At 47.6% G+C, this 24,813-nt stretch overlaps 1 protein-coding gene across 3 annotated transcripts in view; it reads left to right on the top strand.

Moving 5' to 3' along the window:
- RPA1 (replication protein A1) overlaps positions 1 to 23,768 on the top strand; it is a 72,768-nt gene extending 49,000 nt beyond the window's left edge. Inside the window, exons 13-18 of one of the 3 annotated variants that reach the window (XM_030922631.1) lie at positions 755 to 887; positions 6,124 to 6,300; positions 7,707 to 7,814; positions 11,881 to 11,967; positions 13,919 to 14,042; positions 22,511 to 23,768. In XM_030922631.1, coding sequence (XP_030778491.1) covers positions 755 to 887; positions 6,124 to 6,300; positions 7,707 to 7,814; positions 11,881 to 11,967; positions 13,919 to 14,023 — 610 coding nt within the window. In that variant the 3' untranslated portion in view covers positions 14,024 to 14,042; positions 22,511 to 23,768. Of the gene's footprint in view, positions 1 to 754; positions 888 to 6,123; positions 6,301 to 7,706; positions 7,815 to 11,880; positions 11,968 to 13,918; positions 14,912 to 15,794; positions 16,402 to 22,510 lie in introns of those variants that run through there. The other 2 variants (XM_030922632.1, XM_030922630.1) reach the window with 2 other exon arrangements.
- Positions 23,769 to 24,813: the final 1,045 nt, after the last annotated feature.

The following is a 24,813-nucleotide window of genomic DNA, read 5'->3' as shown; positions in this document are numbered from 1 at the left end:
GATACATTTCGGGGAAGATCAGAACGCAGCTGCTGGCTGAGAATGAGCATTAGTAGCCTAAAGGACTAGCCCAGACGGCCACTTCATAGCTTACTGGTTGTTGACTTTCCCGGTTTCTGATTTTAGGCCTGGGGTGGTCCAGCCGCTGCTGATAGGCTAGTTTAAGAAAGGATTCTTCGGTACTTTGGCAGTGATTCTCTTCACCACTGGGGGGCATCAGAGCAACTGGGATTCAAAGAGAGGTCATTCCGTTTCTTCAGTAGACTTTGGGCCAGGAGCAGTGCCTCACGCCCTGTAATCTCAGCACTTGGGGAGGCCGAGGGAGGAGGATTGCCTGAGTCCAGGAGTTTGAGCTCAGCCTGGTCAACGTAGCAAGACCCTATCTCTAAAAAAAAAAAAAAAAAAAAAAAAATGTTAATGGGCCTGGGCATGGTAGTCCCGGTTACTTAGCGGGGCTGAGGTGGGAGGATCCCTTGAGCTCAGGAGGTCAGCGCTGCCTTGAACCATGATTGTATCATTGCACTCCAGCCTGGCTGACAGAGTGAAACGCTGACACCATTTTTTTGTTTAATTTAAACATTTAAAAAAAGATAGAATTACGAAGATACTGACTTCAGCCGAGGTGAGCGTGACCTGTGTGGAAGCTGGGCGGGTGGTGGGAAACCTGTGTCTGGCGTATAGCAAGCAACAAGTCGCGTGTTGGGAAGCCTGTCATACCAAGGACTCGTCATCCGCTGTTTGTTCACGTTCTCAGGTTTGACGCAGAAGGACAAGCCTTAGACGGTGTTTCCATCTCTGATCTAAAGAGCGGCGGAGTTGGAGGGGTCAACACCAACTGGAAAACCCTGTACGAGGTCAAATCCGAGAACCTGGGCCAAGGCGACAAGGTACCCAGCATTCCTAACCGCCTTCACGAAGGCCTGCAGAGTGTGCAGGAGGATAGATTCGGGAACTTGACTTCCGACACCAGCTGTCAGAGCTGTAATTCTTACCCGGGGCTGTGACCCGAGGGTGACGTGGGGGTTGAGATTCGCTGGCAAGGGAAGGAGCCAGGTGGGCTCGTGGGAATGTGTGTTAACCCTCAGGGGACTGGAGGCAGGAGAGTCTGAAGAACTCTTAGAGTCAATTCCGAGAGAGATCTTGGAGCAGGGGTGAGTCGAGCTTTGTGGTATTGTATCAGCTGCCTTCGGGCCCATGTGTCTTTTCTGTGATCCTTCCTGCAAATTAAAGTTCCCACATATCAAAAAGACGTTTTTTGAGATGAGCATTAGTCCGGCTCAGTGTCAGACATGAGGCAGTTTCATGGGTGCTGTTCCTGGCTGTAGAAGACAGTGTATTAACCTCATAGGCTGAGAGCTGCCGGCATTCCCTGACAAGGATCGGCCCTGATATTTGACTTTTAGTTGTAGCGTTCCTGTCAGTGTTTGTATTTAATGACCCTCCTCCCATCTTGATCTAAACCTGTATTCTGCCAGCAGTTCAGTATTTAGATCATTTATTTCTCCTTTATGCTCCTAAAATAGCAATGCCCGCTCTTTTATTTTCATCATATACAGTGTAGGTTTCCTTCCTACTCTCTCATTTCACTGTATACCCCCATCCATCATTGTCAGCAGCAGCTCTTACGGTGCTCTTATAGAACATCTCGAGAATCAAACACTGGACAGATCCTTGTTGTCCTGTCATGGGACACCCAGTCTTTCGGTTCTCTGTAATCCCAGCCACCCGGGAGGCTGAGGCAAGTGGATCGCATGAGCCCAGGAGTTCGACTGAGCAACGTGGGAGACCCCTTCTCTTAAAAACAAAAACTTACTTGCTAAAAAATGCTGACAGTCGGCCGGGCGCGGTGGCTCAAGCCTGTAATCCCAGCACTTTGGGAGGCCGAGACGGGCGGATCACGAGGTCAGGAGATCGAGACCATCCTGGCCAACATGGTGAAACCCCGTCTCTACTAATAATACAAAAAACTAGCCAGGCGACGTGGCAGGCGCCTGTAGTCCCAGCTACTTGGGAGGCTGAGGCAGGAGAATGGTATAAACCCGGGAGGCGGAGCTTGCAGTGAGCTGAGATCCGGCCACTGCACTCCAGCCTGGGCAACAGAGCGAGACTCCGTCTCAAAAAAAAAAAAAAAAAATGCTGACAATCATCTGAGCCTTGAAGTTGTCATCTTCTCGTTAGTGGGGGTTTGTTTCAGTGTGGATGGCTGGCTGATCACGGCGATGGTTGCTGAACATTGGGGTGTCTTTGTCAGTTTCTTAAAATAAGACAGCAGTGAAGTTTGCCACGTTGGGTGACTCTTCCTTTCTTTTTTATTTATTTTTTTTTTTTGAGACGGAGTCTCGCTCTGTCACCCAGGCTGGAGTGCAGTGGCCGGATCTCAGCTCACTGCAAGCTCCGCCTCCCGGGTTTATACCATTCTCCTGCCTCAGCCTCCCAAGTAGCTGGGACTACAGGCGCCTGCCACGTCGCCTGGCTAGTTTTTTGTATTATTAGTAGAGACGGGGTTTCACCATGTTGGCCAGGATGGTCTCGATCTCCTGACCTCGTGATCCGCCCGTCTCGGCCTCCCAAAGCGCTGGGATTACAGGCTTGAGCCACCGCGCCCGGCCTGACTCTTCCTTTCACAAAAGATTTCTCCATAGCAGGTGATGCTATTTGACAGCATTTTACCCACAGTAGAACTTTTTCAAATTGGAGTCTGTCCCTCTCAGGTCCCGTCACTGCTTTATCAACTATCGCAAAAGGATTTGCGAATTCTAAATCCTTTGTTGTCCTTCCAACAATGCTCACAGCATCCTCACTAGAAGAGATTTCATCTCGAGAAACCACTTTCCTTGCCCATCGTAAGGAGCAGCTCCTCATCCGTTCAGGTTTGATCCTGAGATTACAGCAGTTCAGGCCCATTTTCAGGCTCCACTTCTGATTCTAGTTCTCTTGTTTTCATCACATCTGCAGGTCCCTCCTCCACCAACGTCTTGAAGCCTCAGTGTCAGCCATGAGGTTGGGAATCAACTTGTTCTAAACTCCTGTCAATGTTGGGATTTCAGCCTCCTCCCATGAATCATGAATGTTCCTTTTTTTTTTTTTTTAAATTTGAGACAGGGTCTCATTCTGTCACTCAGGCCGGCGTGCAGTGGCTTGATGACAGCTCACTGCAGTCTTCACCTCCCAGGCTCCCAAGCTGGGACTACAGGTGCTACCACACCTGGCTAATTGTGTTTTTTTTTTGTAGAGACGGCATTTTGCCACGTTGCCCAGGCTGCTCTCAAACTCCTGGGTTCAAGGGATCTCCCTGCCTCAGCCTCCCAAAGTACCAGGGGTTGCAGGCGTGAGCCACTGTGCCCAGCCAGCTATTCTTAATAGCATCTAGAATGGTGAATCCTTTTCAGATTTTCAATTTACTTTCCCCAGATCCATCAGAGGAATCACTCTGGCGGCTATTGCCTCGTGAAATGTGTCTCTTAGACTTAAAAAGTCAAAATTACTCCTTGATCTGCATGGGCTGCAGAATAGATGTTATCAAGCATGAAAACAATATTAAATCTCCTTTACTGTGTGTCTCCGTTGAGGCCTCGGGTGAACAGGTGCATTGTCAATGAGCAGTCGTATTTTTAAAGGAAGCTCTTTTTCTGAGCAGTAGGTCTCAACAGTGGGCTTAAAACAGTCAATAAACCACACTATAAATAGACACGCTGTCATCCAGGCTTTGAGGTTCTATTTATAAAGCAGAGGCAAAGTAGATTTAGCATAGTTCTTATGAGCCCTAGGATTTTTGACATAGTCAGCGAGCCCTGGCTTCACCTTATAGTCCCCAGCTGCATTGGCGCCTGACAGGAGAGTCAGCTTGTCCTTTGAAGCTTTGAAGCCAGGCATTGATTTCTACTGTCTAGGATGAATGTTCTTGATGGCATCTTCTTCCAGAAGACTGTTCTGTCTCCACTGAACTCGGTTGTTGAGTGCAGCCACCTTCATTGGTGGTCTTAGCTGGATCTTCTGGAGAACTTGCTGCAGCTTCTCCATCAGCACTTGCTGCTTCACTTTGCACTTTTGTTATGGAGACGACTTATTTCCTTAAACCTCATGAACCAACATCTGCTAGCTTCCATCTTTTCTTCTGCAGCTTTTTTTTTTTTTTTGAGACAGAGTCTCACTTTGTCACCCAGGCTGGAGTGCAGTGGCACAATCTCGGCTCACCTCAGCCTCCGGAGTAGCTGGGACTACAGGTGCACACCACCATGCCCTGACAGTTTTTTGTAGAGACTGGGTCTCACTATGTTGCCTGGCTGGTATCGAACTCCTGGGCTTAGGTAATCCTCTCACCTCTGCCTCCCAAAGTGCTGGGATTACAGGCGTGAGCCACTGCACCTGCCCTCTTCTGCAGCTTTCTCACCTCTCAGCATTCATAGAATTGAAGAAAGATGAGGCCTTGCTCTGGATTAGGCTTTGGCTTAAGAGAATGTTGTGGCTTGATCTTCTATCCAGACCACCACAACTTTCTCTGTATCAGCAATAAGACTGTTTGCTTTCTTCTTTATGTGTTCAAAGGAGAGAGACAGGAATAGTTAATTGGAGGATCAGTCAGCATACATACAACACTTATCAATATAAGTTCCCCATCTTATATGGGTGCAGTTAGTGGCACCCCAAAACAACTACAATAGTGCCGTTAAAGATCACCATAGGCCAGGCGCGGTGGCTCACGCCTGTAATCCCAGCACTTTGGGAGGCCGAGACGGGCGGATCACGAGGTCAGGAAATCAAGACCATCCTGGCCAACATGGTAAAACCCTGTCTCTACTGAAAATACAAAAATTAGGTGGGCCTGGTGGTGGCACACGCCTGTAGTCCCAGCTACTCGGGAGGCTGAGGCAGGAGAATCGCTTGACCCTGGAAGGCAGAGATTGCAGTGAGCTGAGATTGTGCCACTGCACTCCAGCCTGGTGACAGAGCGAGACTCTGTCTCAAACAACAACAACAAAAACAACCACCATAACAGATATAATAATAATGAAAAAGGACCAGGCATGGTGGTTTACGGCTGTAATCCTAGCACTTTGGGAGGCCAGGGTGGGTGAATCACTTGAGGTTTGGCGTTAGAGACCAGCCTGGCCAACATGGCAAAACCCCATCTCTACTAAAAAATACAAAAATTAGCCAGGTGTGGTAGTGCATGCCTGTAGTCCCAGCTACGTGGGTGGCTGAGGCAGAAGAATCACTTGAACCTGGGAGGCAGAGCTTGCAGTGAGCCGAGATCACGCCACTCACTGCACCCCAGCCTGGGCGACAGAGCGAGGCTCTGTCTCAAAAAAAAAAAAAAAAAAAAAAAAAAAATATATATATATATATATATATATACACATATGATGAAAAAGTTTGAAATCTTGCAAGAATTACCAAAATGTGACAGAGAGACATAAAGTGGGTACCTGGGAAAACTGTGCATTTACTTGACCCAGGGGCGCCGCAAGTCTTCAATCTGTGAAAAATGCCCCATCTGTCAAGTGCAGTAAAGCAAAGCACAGTAAAATGAGGTGCGCCTGTAGTTGCAGCGGAGAGTATGACCAAATGGCTGTTAAGGCCTGAAATATTTACCATTCGGCTTTTTACAGAAGGAGCTTGCTGATCCCTGGCCTAAACAAGGAAAAGGTGAATCTAGGCCTAGAAATGACTGTCGTGTTTTTAACGCGGGAGGAATGGCTGATCGTAGCTGCGCTGGATTTGCGTGGTCCGCATTCTGTATTTCCTAGATCTGGGGCCTTTGGAGGATCAGAGGATCAGGAGAAACAAATCTGTGTCTTTCATAGTCTTCCAGCAAAGAGGAAACAATTTCACTTTTGATTAACTCAGTCTAATTTAGAATTAACTCTTTTATTGTTAAGGAATTATATGCCTTAGAACTTGGCTTATTAGAACTCGGCTTATTACTTTCATGGGTTTTGTACTTGGCACATGTGATTTCTAAAACTACAGAATGAATTATTCCCTGTGATCATTTGTGATCTTGAGGATTGGCATATATAAACACTTACCACCTAAACGTAAGGGCAAGCTTTGAACTGCCTCTCAGTCTGATCCCGAGTGGGCTCGCTGCGCCACGCCTCATGCCACTCTTTTCTCCCAAAGCCGGACTACTTCAGTTCTGTGGCCACAGTGGTGTATCTTCGCAAAGAGAACTGCATGTACCAAGCCTGCCCGACTCAGGACTGCAATAAGAAAGTGATTGATCAACAGAACGGATTGTACCGCTGTGAGAAGTGCGACACAGAGTTTCCCAATTTCAAGTACCGCATGATCCTGTCAGTAAGTAGCCTCGGTAGATGAGAACCACAGTTGTGTTCATTGAGGCCGTCCCATGTGCCAGGCACTGTGGTCACAACAGTAGAAACAAAGGCATTCCCGGTAGGAAGCCTGCAGGTGAGTAGGTGTGGAAGAGCTTATTCTTCCTCTTTTTCACGCCAGGAAGTGGCATTGAGATCCCCCAGCTGATTTCAGTCTTTCGTGTATGTCATACAATCATAGCGGCAGTGACAGGTGTCTGCTAATAACTGCTATGGAGATGGATTAATTTGAAATGGCATTTTTAGACAGCAGTGATTGTGCTTATGTAGCCAATGCCTGTACTGAGTTATTTTCATGTGGATAATCTATTCTCTAGCTTTAGTATCGCTGACTTCAGAGGAACCTGACGGTGTGCTGCTGTGAGGTTGTTGCCTTTTTGCATTTTAAGAATTGTTTCTGGTTTTAAAATAATAATTTTAAAAATTAGCTGGGTGTGGTGTTGCACCCCTGTAGTCGCAGCTACTTGGGAGGCCAAGGTGGAAGGATTGCTTAAGCTCAGGAGGTTGGGGCCACAGTGAGCTGTGACGATGCCACTGCACTCTATTCTGAGCAACAGAGTGAAACCTTTGTTTTTTTTTTTTTAAAAATGTAGCCGGGCGCGGTGGCTCACGCCTGTAATCCCAGCACTTTGGGAGGCCGAGACGGGCGGATCACTAGGTCAGGAGATCGAGACCATCCTGGCTAACACGGTGAAACCCTGTCTCTACTAAAAAATACAAAAATCTAGCCGGGCGAGGTGGCGGGCGCCTGTAGTCCCAGCTACTCAGGAGGCTGAGGCAGGAGAATGGCGTGAACCCGGGAGGCGGAGCTTGCAGTGAGCTGAGATCCGGCCACTGCACTCCAGCCTGGGCGACAGAGCCAGACTCCGTCTCAAAAAAAAAAAAAAATGTAAAACCCAACTTGACAACTTTTTTTTTAACTCACTCAAAACCCTTCATCCAAAGCCAGCTGCACCTGGACAGGAACTAATCTGATGAGCCTCTCTCTGTCGCCCAGGCTGGAGTGCAATGGCGCGATCTCGGCTCACTGCAGCCTCCGCCTCCCAGGATCAAGTGATTCTCCCGCCTCAGCCTCCTGAGCAGCTGGGATTATAGGCGCATGCTGCCATGCCTGGCTCATTGTTGTACTTTTAGTAGAGACAGGGTTTCACTATGTTGGCCAGGCTGGTTTCAAACTCCTGACCTCAAGTGATCCACCTGCCTTGGCCTCCCAAAGTGCTGGGATGACAGGCATGGTCTCACTGCACCCGGCCCTCTCTGGAAATTATTTTAATAAGTGGAAAAGGAACATTAACCTCTCCCCATCTTCTTAGTGTGTCTTCTTTTTATTATTTCTTTGCTGAAATAATGTAGAATTGTGTTTTTTAGGTAAATATTGCAGATTTTCAAGAGAATCAGTGGGTGACTTGTTTCCAGGAGTCTGCTGAAGCTATCCTTGGACAGAATGCAGCTTATCTTGGGGAATTAAAAGACAAGGTCAGCCACATCTTTTATAACTTTTATAACTTTTAATGGTTCTCATCCTATAACACTGACCCCACACACACACACACACACACACACACTGTTTGAGGTTTTTTTTTTTTTTTTTTCTTTTTTTTTTGTTTGTTTGTTTGTTTTGAGACAGAGTCTAGCTCTGTCACCCAGGCTGGAGTGCAGTGGCGCAATCTTGGCTCACTGCAACCTCTGCTTACCAGGTTCAAGTGATTCTCCTGCCCCAACCTCCTAAGTAGCTGGGATGACAGGCGCCCGCCACCACGCCCGGCTAATTTTTGTATTTTCAGTAGAGACGGGGTTCCACCATGTTGGCCAGGCTGGTCTCCAACTCCTGACCTTGTTGTGATCTGCCCACTTCAGCCTCCCAAAGTACTGGGATTACAGGCGTGAGCCACCGCGCCTTGCCCAACACTGACCCTCTTTTTGCTGTTTAATATTTTTTTTTTTTTTTTTTTTTTGAGGCGGAGTCTCGCTCTGTCGCCCGGACTGGAGTGCAGTGGCCAGATCTCAGCTCACTGCAAGCTCCGCCTCCCGGGTTTACGCCATTCTCCTGCCTCAGCCTCCCGAGTAGCTGGGACTACAGGCGCCCGCCACCTCGCCCGGCTAGTTTTTGTATTTTTAGTAGAGACGGGGTTTCACCGTGTTAGCCAGGATGGTCTCGATCTCCTGACCTCGTGATCCGCCCGTCTCGGCCTCCCAAAGTGCTGGGATTACAGGCTTGAGCCACCGCGCCCGGCCTTAATATTTTTTAGTTTGTTTCTTTTAGGTATTGTATACAGTTTCTCAGCCTGATAATTATTTAAGAGCTTATCTGATGTTATCTAATTTTGTCCATTTTGGATGTGCTTAACATTGAAATAATGTATATAAAAGTACTTTAAAACCAGAGCACTTTCTAAGTCTAAGCCACTCGTTTCTCCTGTTCCTATTAGCACTCAGAGCTAGTGTGCCTGAGATGACTTAGATCGGGAGGTGTCCTTGAAACAACCTGAATTATCACAGGCATACTTTTTTAACATAGTAAATACGTTCCAGAAAAGCGGAGTCAGATCCTGGCTTAAATGCACATATATCAAGTTCCTGGGTCTGTCCTATAAAACAATAATAATAAGTCCACATATAAGGTGCCTGCCATTTTAGCCCATCAGGTGCAATTCTTATGAAGTGACTTTCTTCCGTAAGATAACTTTGTCCATTTCAGTTTTATAAGTTTGCATTTTCACATATTAGGTTTATTTAATGCACAGAATAGATTGCTAATAATGCTGAATTTAGGAAGGGTAGTTGCTCAGATAAAACATAAGGAAGACCAATAAAAGCTATGTTTTCTGGGCCACATAAATGGGCATTTGTCTGTAGGTGGTTTTTTCCCCGATTTCCTCCAAATTGGTTGGAGCACTTGTAAAGGCCACAAAGATGAAAGGCTTTGCCGTTTGTTCTGGTGTGTTTTTCTTTTCCTTTCCTGTCCCCAGTTCTGTCTGTTTGGGCTCTGCCCCTGACTCTTTTTTTAAATCGTCCATGAGATCTCTCAGAATGGTCTCAACAAATCCTGTTACAGAAATAACTAGAACTGACTTTAAAGTGTGATAGTATCTTTTGTCTGTTTTTACCTGGTCCTCAATTTTCCTATCAGATTTTAAGGCTCGAGTCAGCCTTTCAGGATTTTTTATGAGCTTGTTATATTTGACTGTTTTTACTGCTGGTGAATGAGGACATACAGAAACTTCCCCGAGGAACCGTGAGATCCTGGAGTAGGCGCTCCACGCCCCTCAGCTTGGAAGTATAATGGCAGCTGCTGTCATCTTCTCCAGCTTTAACCCGTTGTTTTCTTTTCTTTCTTTCTTTTTTTTTTTTTTTGAGACGGAGTCTCGCTCTGTCGCCCAGGCTGGAGTGCAGTGGCCGGATCTCAGCTCACTGCAAGCTCCGCCTCCCGGGTTTACGCCATTCTCCTGCCTCAGCCTCCCCAGTAGCTGGGACTACAGGCGCCGCCACCTCGCCCGGCTAGTTTTTTGTATTTTTTAGTAGAGACGGGGTTTCACCAGGTTAGCCAGGATGGTCTCGATCTCCTGACGTCGTGATCCGCCCGTCTTGGCCTCCCAAAGTGCTGGGATTACAGGCTTGAGCCACCGCGCCCGGCCCCGTTGTTTTATTTTCATATCTGAAAGTCCAGGGGATGCATTTGGTTTGGGTTTGGGTTTTGATCAAGTAACCTTTACAGAATAGAGTTCTGTATAGCAAAGCTGCTCTCATGCTCGGCGTGACTTGCAGAAAATACTAGGCTGCTAGGCTGGTGTGAACTATTAATTTCTTTTTTTTTTTTTGTCAAGGGTCTTGATCAACTATGTTAATATAGTTATTACACATTTATTTATGCATCTTTGTACATAGTATATTCTCTAATTCCTGTTTACTAGACTTTTTTTTTAAGAAAGAAACAAATTGCATTTGAGGAGTGACAGAGGGAAAAGGATTGTTTTTAGGCCTTCCCTAGCCTTTGCCCACTTCAACAGTCTTCTCTGCTTGCACACCAAATCAGTAGCTATAAATACAAAGGCTGAAATCATGAATTATATTAAACTTTCTTCTGAGTGTTTTTCCTTTTTTTTTTTTTTATCTGAGACAAGGTCTTGCCTCGTCACCCAGGTTGGAGTGCCATGGTGTGGCACTCCTGGGCTCAGACAGTCCTCCCACCTCAGTCCTCAGACTCCTGAGTAGCTGAGACTACTGACACATGCCACCATACCTAGCTTAATTTTTTTTTTTTTTTTGGTAGAGATGGGGTCTTGCTATGTTGCCCAGGCTGTTCTTGAACTCCTGGCCCCAAGCAGTCCTCCCACCTTGGTCTCCCAAAACTTTGAGATTATAGTCATGCACCACCATACCTGACCTCCTCTTAATTCTTTTTTATTTTTTTATTTTTTTGGAGTCTCGCTCTGTAGCCCAGGCTGGAGTGCAGTGGTGCAGTCTCAGCCCACTGTAGCCTCCGCCTCCCAGGTTGAAGCAATTCTTCTGCCTCAGCCTCCCTAGTAGCTGGGATTACAGGCACCTGCCACCATGCCCAGCTAATTTTTGTATTTTTAGTAGAGATGGGGTTTCACCATGCTGGCCAGGCTGGTCTTGAACTCCCAACCTCAGGTGATCCGCTTGCTTCTGCCTCCCAAAGTGCTGGGATTACAAGTGTGAGCCATAGCGCCTGGCCTTAAAGTCTTAGAAAATTCCTAAGAGTGTTTTTAATTTTTTGTGTCTAGTAAAACACACATAACGAATTTGCCTTTGTAACCATTTTTTTTTTTTGAGACGGAGTCTTGCTCTGTCGCCCAGGCTGGAGTGCAGTGGCCGGATCTCAGCTCACTGCGAGCTCCGCCTCCCGGGTTCATGCCATTCTCCTGCCTCAGCCTCCCGAGTAGCTGGGACTACATGCGCCCGCCACATCGCCCGGCTAGTTTTTTGTATTTTTTAGTAGAGACGGGGTTTCACCGTGTTAGCCAGGATGGTCTTGATCTCCTGACCTCGTGATCTGCCCGTCTCGGCCTCCCAAAGTGCTGGGATTACAGGCTTGAGCCACCGCGCCTGGCCTCTTTGTAACCATTTTTATGTGTACAATTTAGCGGCGTTAGGTACATTCACATTACTGTGCCCCTGTCACCCCCATCCTTTTCCAGTACTTTTTTTAATAGGCAAATTCATAAAGACAGACGACAGACTTGTGTTTTCCAAGGGTGGAGGGAAGGGGAGAATGGAGACCCACTGTTCATGGGCGGCGATTGGAAACTCCGTACATTGAGCAGTAGCTCCTTCTCCAAAACCCTCTTCTCCCGGCCCTGACAACTGCCATTCTACCTTCTGTCAATTTGATTAGTGTTTAAATTTTCAGTAAAATTCTACTCAAAACAGTTTTATGTAATGTTACCTATAGGTTAGTCATTCCTAAGTAATTTCATACTACCCGGGAGAGTGGTTTTCAGAAGTCTTTTGAAAAGTCTTATTGGTATTTGCAAGTTGTCCTGTGGTTTCCATGTGTCAAGTTTTCTATTTATTTTTGCAGAATGAACAGGCATTTGAAGAAGTTTTCCAGAATGCCAACTTCCGATCTTTCATATTCAGAGTCAGGGTCAAAGTAGAGACCTACAACGTAAGTAAGGGCCCAGGGCAGCAGGGTTAGTGGCGGGGAGGTGCCGTTTGTCACCCACGGCAGAGCCGCGACGCTCACTGGCAGGGAGTTACTGTACACACCGTGTGCCAGACCGCGGTGCTGACTTTGCCCAACACAGGTACTGTTATTGTCCCCATTTCAGATGAGGAAAGAGAGAGAGCTTAAGTGTCCTGTCAAAACAACGGCGGCGGGTAGGGAATACTGTATGGGGTTTTTTTGTTGTTGTTTATTTTTGTTTTTTTGTTTTTTCAGTGAAATCCTAGGTTTTTTTTGTCTGTGTTCTGATAAAAATTATAACGCATGCAGTAGAGTCACATCTTTGACAAATTTAGGTTGTGGATAAGTATATTAAGTATACGAGCCGGGCGTGCTGGTGTGTGCCTGTGGTCCCAGCTACTCGGGAGACTGAGGCAGGGGTTCAAGGCCAGCCTGGGTAACATAGTGAGACCCCCGTTTCTGAGTCAGTCAGTATATGAAACAAAGACCACATGTAGTTAAAACTACCTTGAAAATTCCTTAAAGTGACCATAATACTATGTATGTATGTATGTATGTATGTATGTATGTATGTATGTATTTGAGACAGAGTCTCTGTCATCCAGGCTGGAGTGCAGTGGGACAATCTCGGCTCACTACAGCCTCCGCCTCCTGGGTTCAAGTGATTCTCCTGCCTCAGCCCCTCGAGTAGCTGGGATTACCGGCACCCGCCACCACGCCCAGCTAATTTTTGTATTTTTAGTAGAGACAGGGTTTCACCATGTTGGCCAGGCTGGTCTCGAACTCCTGACCTCAGGTGATCCACCTGCCTCAGCCTCCCAAAGGGCCGGGATTACAGGCATGAGCCACCGCGCCCGGCCGAGTTATAATCAAACGGTATTATTGAGCACTGTCTGCCAGATACTGTTCTACATGCTTCACGTGGAATATCTCACTTGAGCCTACTAACCCTATATGTAGAAACTACTGTTACCCCATTTTGCCACTGAAGGAATACATACAGAGACACGGAGGCGTTCAGAGAACAAGTCACCTGCCTAAGTCGTATGCTAGCAAGTGGCCGAGCTGAAGTCCAACCCGGGCAGCCTGACTTCAGAGCTTTGCTCTTGATCATGCTTATGAGTATCACTGGATTTAGTAATGGCCAAGCACACAGCAGCGTGACAGCCCCGAGCTCGCCTGTGCAGCCTTCCTGGGCTTCCTCCCCTCTGCCCGGAAAGGCACCATTTAGTCTGGAATGTAAACGTAGGAGTGGGACGGGGGAGTGCTAAAAACGCCCCTGCTGATGGCAGGGTGTACTCATGTATTTACCTTAATACCTGTTGTTAGGCGTGCTACTATCAATGCTAAATGAGATAGAGGATCAGATGTCACTGTGAAACAATGTCAGGAAGTGGGGTGGGGCCGGAGGGGATTTTTGGGGTCCTTCAGCCCCATCGTGTCTGGACAGGGAAGGTGAGGTGAAGAGAGGCTGCCTCCCCAGAGCTGAGACGGGACAGGCTCGGTCGTCTCCCTCTGCTGCGGATGTTCTTTCTTTCACAGCTCAGCTTTTCTTGAAAGTTTAAAAGTTGAGCTTTCAGAACTAGCTGTGTGGCTTTGGGCAAGTCACATGCCTCTCTGGTCTGTATCCCCTGCAGTAGAGAGAATAAATTAAACTAGAGAAACCCTCTAAAGTCCATCTCATGAGGATTCTAGGCTTCTGAGCGTTTGGGAGCTTGGGTAAAGAATCAGAAGGGCCTGTGCTAGAGAAAGGACCTGTTTGCTCGCCCAGCCCCAGACATCAGGACTAGGCTGTCACTCACCGGAATGACTGAACTCTGAGCCCCGTGTGTCTGTTCCCTCCCACTGGGCTCACTGAAACCACTGAAGCAAAAGGGGCTTCACTGCTCCACGCCACGCTTTCACCGCTCACAAACCGCTTCTCTCTTTGAAGGACGAGTCTCGAATTAAGGCCACTGTGATGGACGTGAAGCCGGTGGACTACAGAGAGTACGGCCGAAGGCTGGTCCTGAGCATCAGGAGAAGCGCGTCGATGTGAGGAGAGCAGTGCCGATGGGGTAAAAGTTTGCAAATAAAGAGCCAAAATGGAATCGATTTCCTCCCACCTCCGTGTGACAATCCCGTGTTAGCTACTCAGCACAGAGGCTCTTTATGGTGGACTAAGCAATTTCCTCTTGTGTGTGCGTCTCAGAACCCATCGGTAGGCAAAGGAAATACGCTCGGGTGGCTGTGGTGTAGACCTAGAGTCAGCCAGCGGTGAGTGTAAGACCAGTCACTCCCTCTGCCTTCAGGCTTTTGTCAATTTCATTATCATCAAGCAGGAATTATGTCATAAGTCACTGACCCTAACGGCAGACCATGAAGTAAATGATGTGACTAGGTTTTTGCTTCTCCAGCAGTGACCCCCCCGCCCCGCCTCACAACTTGGGTTCTTCTCAGCAGGGAGAGCTGAGAAGCATTTGTGGGCACCTGGGTATTTTAGTAAGTGTGTCTTCCTAGAATTCAAAGGCTCTCTCTTTCTAGAGGTGCTACATAGTTGTTAATGCTTGGAATGGCAATAGGGTAGAATTATTAATCAAAGGCATCTCTTTTATATCTGAAGAGTATCCTTCCTTCAGGGTTTAATAGACTGAGTCAGATGGGTCTGATACTAATCAAAATTGTCTCTTCTGAGGACTGCTGATAAGCATTGACTTGCTGTCCCCTAGGGAAATCCAAGCGACTACAAAGCGTTTCTTTAGTTTTCATTTCAATTAATGTTGCATTTCGCTTGGTGAATGCGTACTTTTTCTACCTGTACATTTTCCTGGCATTCGTATATTTTGGTTTTTTTGACTAAAGCTACGTTACACGGAAAGGATTTTGAAGCCTTTTGTTTCCCTTGCTTTGTTTTAATAAACAGTATATTCTTTGCTTGCGAATCCTACTTTCTTTGAATGCAAAGAGTTCCCGTAACTGGAAAGCGATTAATTAGCCTTCATAATAAATGTTCACTTGGGGGAGATGTTAACTCACTATAAACCCGAAGATTAGTCCAAGGCATGGAGATCCTTCTTCCTAGTGTTTGCAGCCCTGAAATGCATCTTTAAAAGCATGAAAACACTAAAAACAAAAAGCCATTTTGCCAAAGGATGCGGATGATCTGGCGCTTGGGATTTTACTGATGTTTACACAGCAGTCTAACACCAGCCAGGCTTTGAAATGTGTACAGACAGTGAGCTGGTAAGAAAACAGTAATTATGCTACTGGGCCTTTCAGTCAGCAAGAGCATGCTTGCTCTGTGTGTTCCTAATCATATTAATTATCTATCTGGTGGCTGCAACACACCGCCTGCCATTGGCTGCACATCTCACCCTCTTACCCCAGCAGTGCGGCGGTCAGTTGTCAGTCTGCTGCCAGAGGACCTGCTGTTCATCGCTGCACATGCCACCCGTGGAGGCTTTTGGAGGAGATGGTGTCCTGTCTGTCTCCCCCATCGCTGTCCGCCCTTGACATAGGAGCCAGCCAGCCCTAGACGGGATGACTTCCGTTCCTGAGGACAGACACAGGGACTCCTGCTCAGCCTCACTAATGGTTTAGACACATTCCTTCCTACCCTTCTCTAGTCTCAGGAGATGGTAACCAGGTCGCATTTCAGTCTCTGAGGCCTCAACCATTTTTACGGAAGTTCTTTTCTGTCTGACCTTGCTTATGAAGCACCGACTAGAAAATTACAGTCTTCAGCCTCTTCTGGATTGACAAATTGTGGGTGGGAAGTGGTGATCTAGCTTTCAGCCCAGTAACCAGTCTCTTACGCCTACTACTCCCAGCATTCCGTCCTCTCCCCACGTGTCTGTCCACACAGCGAAAAGGCCTGAGCAGCCGTGGCACCAGGACGCATCCAGGGAACATTAACGCCCGTCCCCGCGCCTTCTCAGTGGCCAGTGTGACGAACCCAGCACGTCTCCGTGGATGTGATTGGAAACCCAGGGGCAGTGCTGGGGGGTAGGGCTCCCTTGAGAAGGACGTTTCAAACAGATTTCCCCACTAAAAGGTCAGATCACCAGCAGAGGAGTGTCAGAAATTGGCTCCACTATTGGGCTTTTAAGAGATTTTGGTCCCTGAGGGTTGCCTAAATAGATTCTGGCCCACAGTTCGTAGAATTCTCTTGGATATAGTTTACCTCGAAAGGCTATTCTTGTGGTTCTATTTCTCCTCTTTCACTTAGAGATCAATGTTGATTTTGCGTACACCATGACATCAGCGTTAAGCAATTAGGAGAAAAAATCTAATGATTTCGCCTTTATTTCAAGCGGTTCTTGAATTCCCTCCAGTCTCATTGTGAAAGAGGCAGGGAAAAAAATTAAAGGGTAATAATCTGATTTCTGTCCATATTTCCAATGTTTTATGCTTTCCATTAAAACCTTGCTAATCTCTCGCGTGCTGTCCTGTTTTAAACTGCGGAGTCAAAAAAGTTCCCCTCCCCCACTTTTGTTTCCTGAGTGGGCTGTCTTCGAAAAGTATAAATACTATTGATCGTGGTATTTAATACACTAATGAAACCCATGGTTATTGACTACATAATTAATATACTGTCTAAAAGTGAAGTTTGGCTGCCCAGTATGTAAAGGTTTATATTGACTCCTGTTTCTTTGGCAATATGCCGCCCAGGGTTTTATTTATAGAGAATGAAGCAGGTTGTTTGGTCTCCTTTTCTGCTTTTCACTTGTTGGAAGGCCACTATTCCCCCAGTAAATTGATTGCTTCCTTGTCTCAAAGAGAAGAATCCGCCCCCCGCCCCTGCCCCCACCCCATCTCCTTTTATGTGGTTTGTTAGTTCTTAGCCTCATATCCACAGTGCTGGTAGAGTTCTGGCTTTTTTTTTTTTTTTTTTTTTTTGAGACGGAGTCTCGCTCTGTCGCCCGGGCTGGAGTGCAGTGGCTGGATCTCAGCTCACTGCAAGCTCCGCCTCCCGGGTTCCCGCCATTCTCCTGCCTCAGCCTCCCGAGTAGCTGGGACTACAGGCGCCACCACCTCGCCCGGCTAGTTTTTTGTATTTTTTAGTAGAGACGGGGTTTCACCGTGTTAGCCAGGATGGTCTCGATCTCCTGACCTCATGATCCACCCGTCTCGGCCTCCCAAAGTGCTGGGATTACAGGCTTGAGCCACCTCGCCCGGCCGAGTTCTGGCTTTTATAAACACCTTTGGAAATCATCGGTTCCTCAAAAACAGAGCTTAGATGTTTAATTTTCACTTATTAAAAAAAAGACTGGTATGTTTTGTTATTAAGATATTTAAGTAAATGTTTAAGAAAAAAGAAAACGATTATTTGGACTATTGACTATTTCTTATGCAAGTAATCCGTTTATTTTAGGAAGATAATCTGCAGTAAAGAAAAACAAAATGGGCCTGACACAGTGGCTCACGCCTATACTCCCAGCACTTTGGGAGCCTGAGGCGGGCAAATCACTTGAGCCCAGGAGTTTGAGACCAGCCTGGGGAACATAAGGAGACCCCATCCCTACAAAATAAAAATAAAAATTAGCTGAGTGTGGTGGCCTGTGCCTGTAGTCCCAGCTACCTGGGAGGCTGAGGTGGGAGAATCACCTGAGCCCAGGAGGTCGAGGTTGCAGTGTGCGGAGATTGTGCCACTGCACTCCAGCCTGGGCGACAGAGTGAGACCCTATCTCAAAAAAGAGAGGAAAAGGGTGAGTGTGGTGGCTCTCCCCTGTAATCCCAGCACTTTGGGAGGCCAAGGCAGGTGGATCACCTGAGGTCAGGAGTTCGAGACCAGCCTGGCCAACATAGTGAAACCCCACCTCTACTGAAAATACAACAATTAGCCAGGTGTGGTGGCGGGCTCCTGTAATCCCAGCTACTCGGGCAGCTGAGGCAGGAGAATCACTTGAACCCGGAAGGCAGAGGCTGCAGTGAACTGAGATCGCACCACTGCACTCTCGCCTGGGAGACTGAGCAAGACTCCATCTCAAAAAAAAAAAGGGGGCAGAAGAAAAATAAAATTACTTAGGATTTCACCAATCAGTAATAAACACTTGTGTAGCTGGCTAATTTTTTCTTCCTTTTTTTTTTTTTTTTTTTTGAGACGGAGTCATGCACTGTCACCCAGGCTGGAGTGCAGTGGCGTGATCTCGGCTCACTGCAAGCTCTGCCTCCTGGGTTCATGCCATTCTCCTGCCTCAGCCTCCCGAGTAGCTGGGAGTACAGGCACAAGCCACCACACCCGATTAATTTTTTGTACTTTTTAGTAGAGATGGGGTTTCACCGTGTTAGGATTGTCTCGATCTCCGGACCTCGTGATCCGCCCGCCTCGGCCTCCCAAAGTGCTGGGATTACAGACGTGAGTCACCGTGCCCGGCCTTTTTTTTTTTTTTTTTTTTTGTGACAGAGTCTTGCTCTGTTGCCAGGCTGGAGCTCGGTGGCGCGATCTTGTCTCACTGCAACTTCCACCTCCCGGGTTCAGGCAATTACCCTGTCTCGGCCTCTTGAGTAGCTGTGACTACAGGCGCCCGCCACCACGCCTAGTTAATTTTTTGTATTTTTAGTAGAGACAGGGTTTCACCGTGTTAGGCAGGATGGTCTTGATCTCCTGACCTGGTGATCTGCCTGCCTTGGCCTCCCAAAGTTCTGGGATTACAGGCATGAGCCACCACGCCCAGCACTGGCTAGTTTTTTCTATGGATCTATGTGTATAGAGTTTAAATTAAAAATGGGAGCATGGTACGCATATCATTCTGTAATGTTTTTCTCCTAGGATGGACATCTTTATTTTGATAAAAATCGCATCAAAACCACCATCAGGCCAGGTGCAGTGGCTCACACCTATAATCCCACACTTTGGGAGGCCAAGGCAGGCGGATCACTTGGGATCAGGAGTTCCAGACCAGCCTGGCCAACATGGTGAAACCACATCTCTACTGAAAACACAAAAATTAGCTGGGTGTGGCCGGGCACGGTGGCTTACGCCTGTAATCCCAGCACTTTGGGAGGCCAAGGCAGGTGGATCACGAGGTCAGGAGATCAAGACCATCCTGGCTAACATGGTGAAACCTCGTCTCTACTAAAAAGACAAAAAATTAGCCGGGTGTGGTGGCAGGCGCCTGTAGTCCCAGCTACTCCGGAGGCTGAGGCAGGAGAATGGCGTGAACCCGGGAGGCGGAGGTTGCGGCGAGCCAAGATCGGGCCACTGCACTCCAGCCTGAGCGACTGAGGGAGACTCCACTCAAAAAAAACCAAACAAAAACAAAAAAATCACAAACATAATATAAAAATGTACTAATCATTTAGAGCTTTAGATAAATAATTGTAAGTGGTGTTTGGCTCTTTGGATGTGTGTACTGAGCCAGCTCACTCTTGCAGGAGGCTTATACTTTTCTAATTGTTATAAATTCAGGATTTCACGGGCAGAAGCGTTTACACTTTGTGGCACTGAAAATCTATGCCTTCTCTTGTTCTGTTAGGTTCTCTGATTTTTCTTTGCCTAAGTCCAGGGATAACTCCTGTAACCCTGTATACCATCAAGGGCTGGCAGGTAATTTGAGCAGGCCCTTGGAAGCAGGTAGACTAATGTAGGGAAGGGAAGGGAAAGGAAGGCTTTGGAGCCCTAGTTTCATCCTGCCTACTACACAGATGGGGGTTGTGTCTATGAAGAGGCTAAACTCTTGTTTTCCACCAGCCTGGCAAAAATGGCCTCTTGAGAATACATTTGACTTGCCTATAAATCAACCTGATTAAAGCTATTAATGATTATTAAATCTTGTAATTATATTTGTAATGGTGGTTTTGAAAAATCATTGAGAAAAGTATGTAGTCACCTGTCTTCCTGGTTCCAGCCTCTCAGTATGTGACTTTATTTTTTGAGATGGAGTCTCTGTCGGCCAGGCTGGAGTGCAGTGGTGCGATCCTGGCTCACTGCAACCTCCACCTCCTGGGTTTAAGTGATTCTCCTGCCTCAGCCTCTTGAGTAGCTTGAGACTACAGGTGTGCACTAGCATGCCCAGCTGATTTTTTTTTTCTTTGATAGAGTCTCACTCTGTTGCCCAGGCTGGAGTGCAGTGGCACGATCTCGGCTCACTACAACCTCTGCCTCCCAGGTTCACACCATTCTCCTGCCTCAGCCTCCCGAGTAGCTGGGACTACAGGCGCCCACCATCACGCCCAGCTAATTTTTTGTATTTTTAGTAGAGACGGGGTTTCACCATGTTAGCCAGGATGGTCTCAGTCTCCTGATGTCGTGGTCTGCCTGCCTCAGCCTCCCAAAGTGCTGGGATTACAGGTGTGAGCCACCAGGCCTGGCTGATTTTTTACATTTTTAATAGAGACGAGGTTTCACTCTGTTCGCCAGGCTGGTCTCGAACTCCTGACCTCAGGTGATGTGCCCAACTCAGCCTCCCAAAGTGCTGGAATTACAGGCGTGAGCCACCACGCCAGCCTTAGTGTGTTACTTTTTTTTTTTTGAGACGGAGTTTTGCTCTTGTTGCCCAGGCTGGAATGCAGTGGCATGATCTCGGCTCACTGCAACCTCTGCCACCCAGCTTCAAGCCATTCTCCTGCCTCACTCTCTGGAGTAGCTGGGATTACAGGCATGCGCCGCCACGCCCAGCTAATTTTGTATTTTTAGTAGAGACGGGGGTTTCTCCATGTTGGTCAGGCTGGTCTCAAACTCTCCACCTCTGGTGATCCGCCCACCTTGGCCTCCCAAAGTGCTGGAAATACAGACATGAGCCACGGCGCCCGGCCAGTGTGTGACTTTAACTCAAGATACCTGTCCCTGAGAACTGTGGACTATTTGGAGCAAGGCTTAGGGGCTAAGTAGTCATGTCACAGTGAAATTAAAATGCAGTTGAGGGAGAAATTGCTGGAAGACTGGAGTCAATCAGGAAAGACGTCACAAAGAATTGGGTGATTTGAGGCTCACAGATTAGGGCCTTTATTTAGGTCAGGGCTGTCCGGTCTGTGTGTGGAAGACCGACAGCAATACCTGGAAACAGTGGCGTGTGCTGTGTTCATCACTGACATGAAGCCACGCAGTGCCACGGAGGCTGGGTAGAGGCACCGAAGGGAGCTGGGTTCCTGGTGCAAATAGGGTAGGGTTTGAGCATGGGCTGAGTAAAAGGTTCTTTTTTTTTTTTTTTTTTTTTTTGAGATGGAGTCTCTCTGTTGCCCAGGCTGGAGTGCAGTGGCGCAGTCTCGGCTCATTGCAACCTCCACCTCCTGGGTTCAAGCGATTCTCCTGCCTCAGCCTCCTGAGTAGCTGGGATTACAGGCATGTGTCACCATGTCCGGCTAATTTCTGTATTTTTAGTAGAGACAGTGTTTCACCATGTTGGCCGGGCTGATCCTGAACTCCTGACCTCAGATGATCCAGCCTCCTCGACCTCCCAAAGTGCTGGGATTACGGATGTGAGACACTGTGCCCGGCCAGTAAGAGGCTCTTGTGTTATCCATCGCCATACCCCTAACCTGCATTGGGTTTGTCGTGAGAGTGACTCGCCAGTGAGCTCGTGAGTGTGTGTGAGAGGCTTTGAACCAGCCACCTGGCTGCATTTGCAGCTTCTCAGGCTCTTAGTAGCTGTCACTTTACACCCTCTCTTTAGCTGTCGATGAGTCTCAAAATGTGTACTTTTCAATAAAACAAACCATTTTTTTCAGCCTTGAATAGACCTTGTGAAAAACTGAATCCCACCTGCCTCGTGAGAAATATTTATATAGCCAATTCAAAAGTGATCATGTAAACTTTTAATAATTGTGAGCCGTTCTTATAAAATTATGCCCGTTCCCTAGTGCATTACCCAGCTGGTAATTGGAAGTTTGTGCTGTCATTAAAAATGACAGCTTCCTCAGATAACATTCTCGGTGCTTGTAAAATGCAAATAACCAAAACTATATTTAACTTGTGTGTGGTGCAGTTTCCTTTCAACGGCCAGGTAACCCAGGGGCTGGTGGCTGTTACGGAGGAGGGCTCGCTACAGGGAGCTGCAGCTCTGTGCTCTTGAATGCCCTGCCCTGAAATGGAGTCAGAACAGCCAGGACTTTTTAAAAATAAGCCCCAATTGGACTCTCATCTCCTCTCACCGTTGACACTGCTGTTCATGTTGAAGTTTATTTATATCTTCAGTCAGCCATGGTACAGAGGTCATTTCTATTGGCCTAAAATTTTAGAGGCTTATATGTTTGCCTGGGAACGCTGATCTCCTCAGTACTTAGGCTTGTAATGCAAAGCCTGTCTCTTGCAGAAGCTTTTCTGCTTCCATAAAGCCGCAACTCCCACCGTCAAACCACCACCACCACCAATTTCCTGCTCCACGATTCATTCAAAACCTGAATAGCTGTATAAGGTGCATCCTTGCAAATGAGCTCTCCTCCCCTAATGGGCTCTTTCCAGGCAGCAAACCTTCCATAAAGGAGCCACTAATTAAGCAAAAAACAGTTCGTCTTACTTAGCCACGTTTCAGGAACCCAGCAGTCTAGAAGATGGCAACATCCTTTATAGCCGTGATGTTAATAATATTCTTTTGTCTCATACCAGGGTCTTTAACCGGCGGTTTGGGAGTTTGGCTGTGTGTGTGTCCCTGTTCCTGTCTTGCTCTCCATCTTGAAGAGGAAGATGTGTTTCCGTGGACTTTTATTTTTATGGAATCCTTGTTAAAGTCACTCTTTAAGGATCAAACCCACACCAAGCCTTCCTGGTTGGAAAGAGGCGCTGGAAAGAGTGTGATTTGCAGTGGGGGCACGCACAGGCTCTCTGGGAAGACGCCTGTCAGTCAAAGCGGCTCTCGTTGTGAGAGGATCTGACTGCTTGGTTCACTTCCATCTCCGTCTGAGGGAGAATTGAAGGTGTTAGCAGGCTCACCAGGCAGCAACACTCAAACCGATGTGCAGGCCGCCGCCGCGTGCTGCACGTGCTTCCTGATAGAACCTTGAGCTCCTGCAGCCAAGCCTCATTGTGTGTGTGTTATTAAAGTGCCAGTGACTAGGAAAAGCAGAGCCCTGTTAATTAGAGTGCAACATTCTTGCATAGTGGTAGTGTTCCGTTTGTGGCATAATTGTCACAGCAAATTACCAGTTAGGTTAAATATTGAGCTGGTAGTTCTCAGCGCTTTCATTCTTGGCTCCACCCCGCCACCCCCCCACCCCCTCCTACCCTCCCTCACCATCACCTGCTGGCCTGCACTTCTAACTTGATCTTCTGCCAAGTGGTAGCTTTTAAGTGAGGCTTAGAGCAGATACACTTTACAGCAGGAGCAATAAATCTAGCTTTAGGCGAGTTATAGGATGCCAGGAACATCTGAATGAGGGGTCCAATTTCTGCTGTGTATGGGGGTGTGCGGGGTCATCTTGTGGGGCTTCTGACTCCAGCAATAAAACTGGGTCCTCCGTATATCTGACATGGTGTCTGTCCCGTGAGAAGATACTTGAGGTGACACAAGAAATGCGAAGGAAATAGAAGACCTGGACCCTTCTCAATTTCCATCCATGAGCCGGGGAGCCTCACACAATGGAAGAGCACTTTCTATAAGCAAAAGCAGAGGGACAGAGGGTGCCGAGTATGTGGTGTGGGAAGGGAGTCCAGTGGAGGAGAGGGGACAGTCACAAGACCTGTGAGTTATCGTGAAGGTGCAAAAAAGGGACCAGCTGGAAGAAAAGTCCATTTCAAACTGAAGGACCGGCACTTTGCACAGGAGCCAGTAAACCAGGTGCAGGTGATACCAAGAAAATTAGCTTGGTTTGAGCGGTGAGTCTTTGTAGAAAAATAAATGAGATTGCTGCACACCGGGAGGGCGGCCTGGATCTTCATTTCCTTGGAGCTTAAGACTTAAGCCCTGTGGAATGTAGGTTCTAGGAGTGTCCTTTGTCACTAATTGACCTTTCAGCTCCTCATAGAGCTGGCATTCTCGCAGGCCAGGTACACGGGAAGAGAACACCGGAGCAGCCTGCCTCCGCTTAGCCCACTGCATAGCTGAGGAAATCCTGCCGGGGATGTTATTGGAGGGTTATGCACTCGATTCCTCCCGAGCTTCGTGCTGGGCTGCTCATTTTCTTTGGACAAAGATAGACTGGCTCCCTCTCTTGTTGATGGAATGGAAATTCTCTTGCATTATGGCTCGCGTGATAACTTCGGTGGCGGTGGTGTGGGGATAATGAAGAGTCTCTTAATGGCTCTAGTTAAACCTGGTAATATCAACTCGATCAAACTGGAGCTGGCTGTGGGAATCTAACCCACTTTTGTATTCCTAAACGCCTAAAACCTGCCACGGGCATCTTTGCAGTGTTAATAAGGAACCAGTCATTGCTTGTCTGTGTCCCGGAACGTATTTATAAGCCTGTGTTAATTTCTGGAATAGCGCCTCTTCCAATCCCAGCCCCCGGTCAGTCTCCCCGGATAGGTTTGGGAAGTCAGGTCGTTTTGGTCACACATCACCATTCTTGGTCCCTGAGCCGGGCATGCTGGTTTAATGCCCCCAGAGGAAGAGAACTCATTTTATTCTGGAAATTGGGGAAGTGAATTTGCTTCAGGACCTGCCCAGGTTTAATTAGTCCAGTCCATAAGCAGGCCTGGCTCAGTGTCTGAGGCATGCGTGCACGTGGATGGTGTGTGTGCACACGTGTGTGTGGCATGTGCACGTGTGTGCCCTGGCAGCCACTATAACGTGCCCGGCAGTGGCTGCTGTTTGCCCAGGTTGGCCCAGTTCAGTCCTGCTTCCCAGGGTAGCTGGTGGATGCGGCCACCTTACAACCCCCAAAAACCTTCTGGGTGCACCCCCAAATGGAGAAGGAGCCGGGTGGGGTGTGATTAGGAAATGGGGGCCACGTGCCAAGACAGAGGAAGGG

The sequence above is a fragment of the Rhinopithecus roxellana genome, chromosome 19, assembly GCF_007565055.1.
Source record: "Rhinopithecus roxellana isolate Shanxi Qingling chromosome 19, ASM756505v1, whole genome shotgun sequence".
Lineage (NCBI taxonomy): Eukaryota > Metazoa > Chordata > Mammalia > Primates > Cercopithecidae > Rhinopithecus > Rhinopithecus roxellana.
Note: the sequence above shows the minus strand (reverse complement) of the source record. Positions and strands in the feature narration are given on the sequence as shown.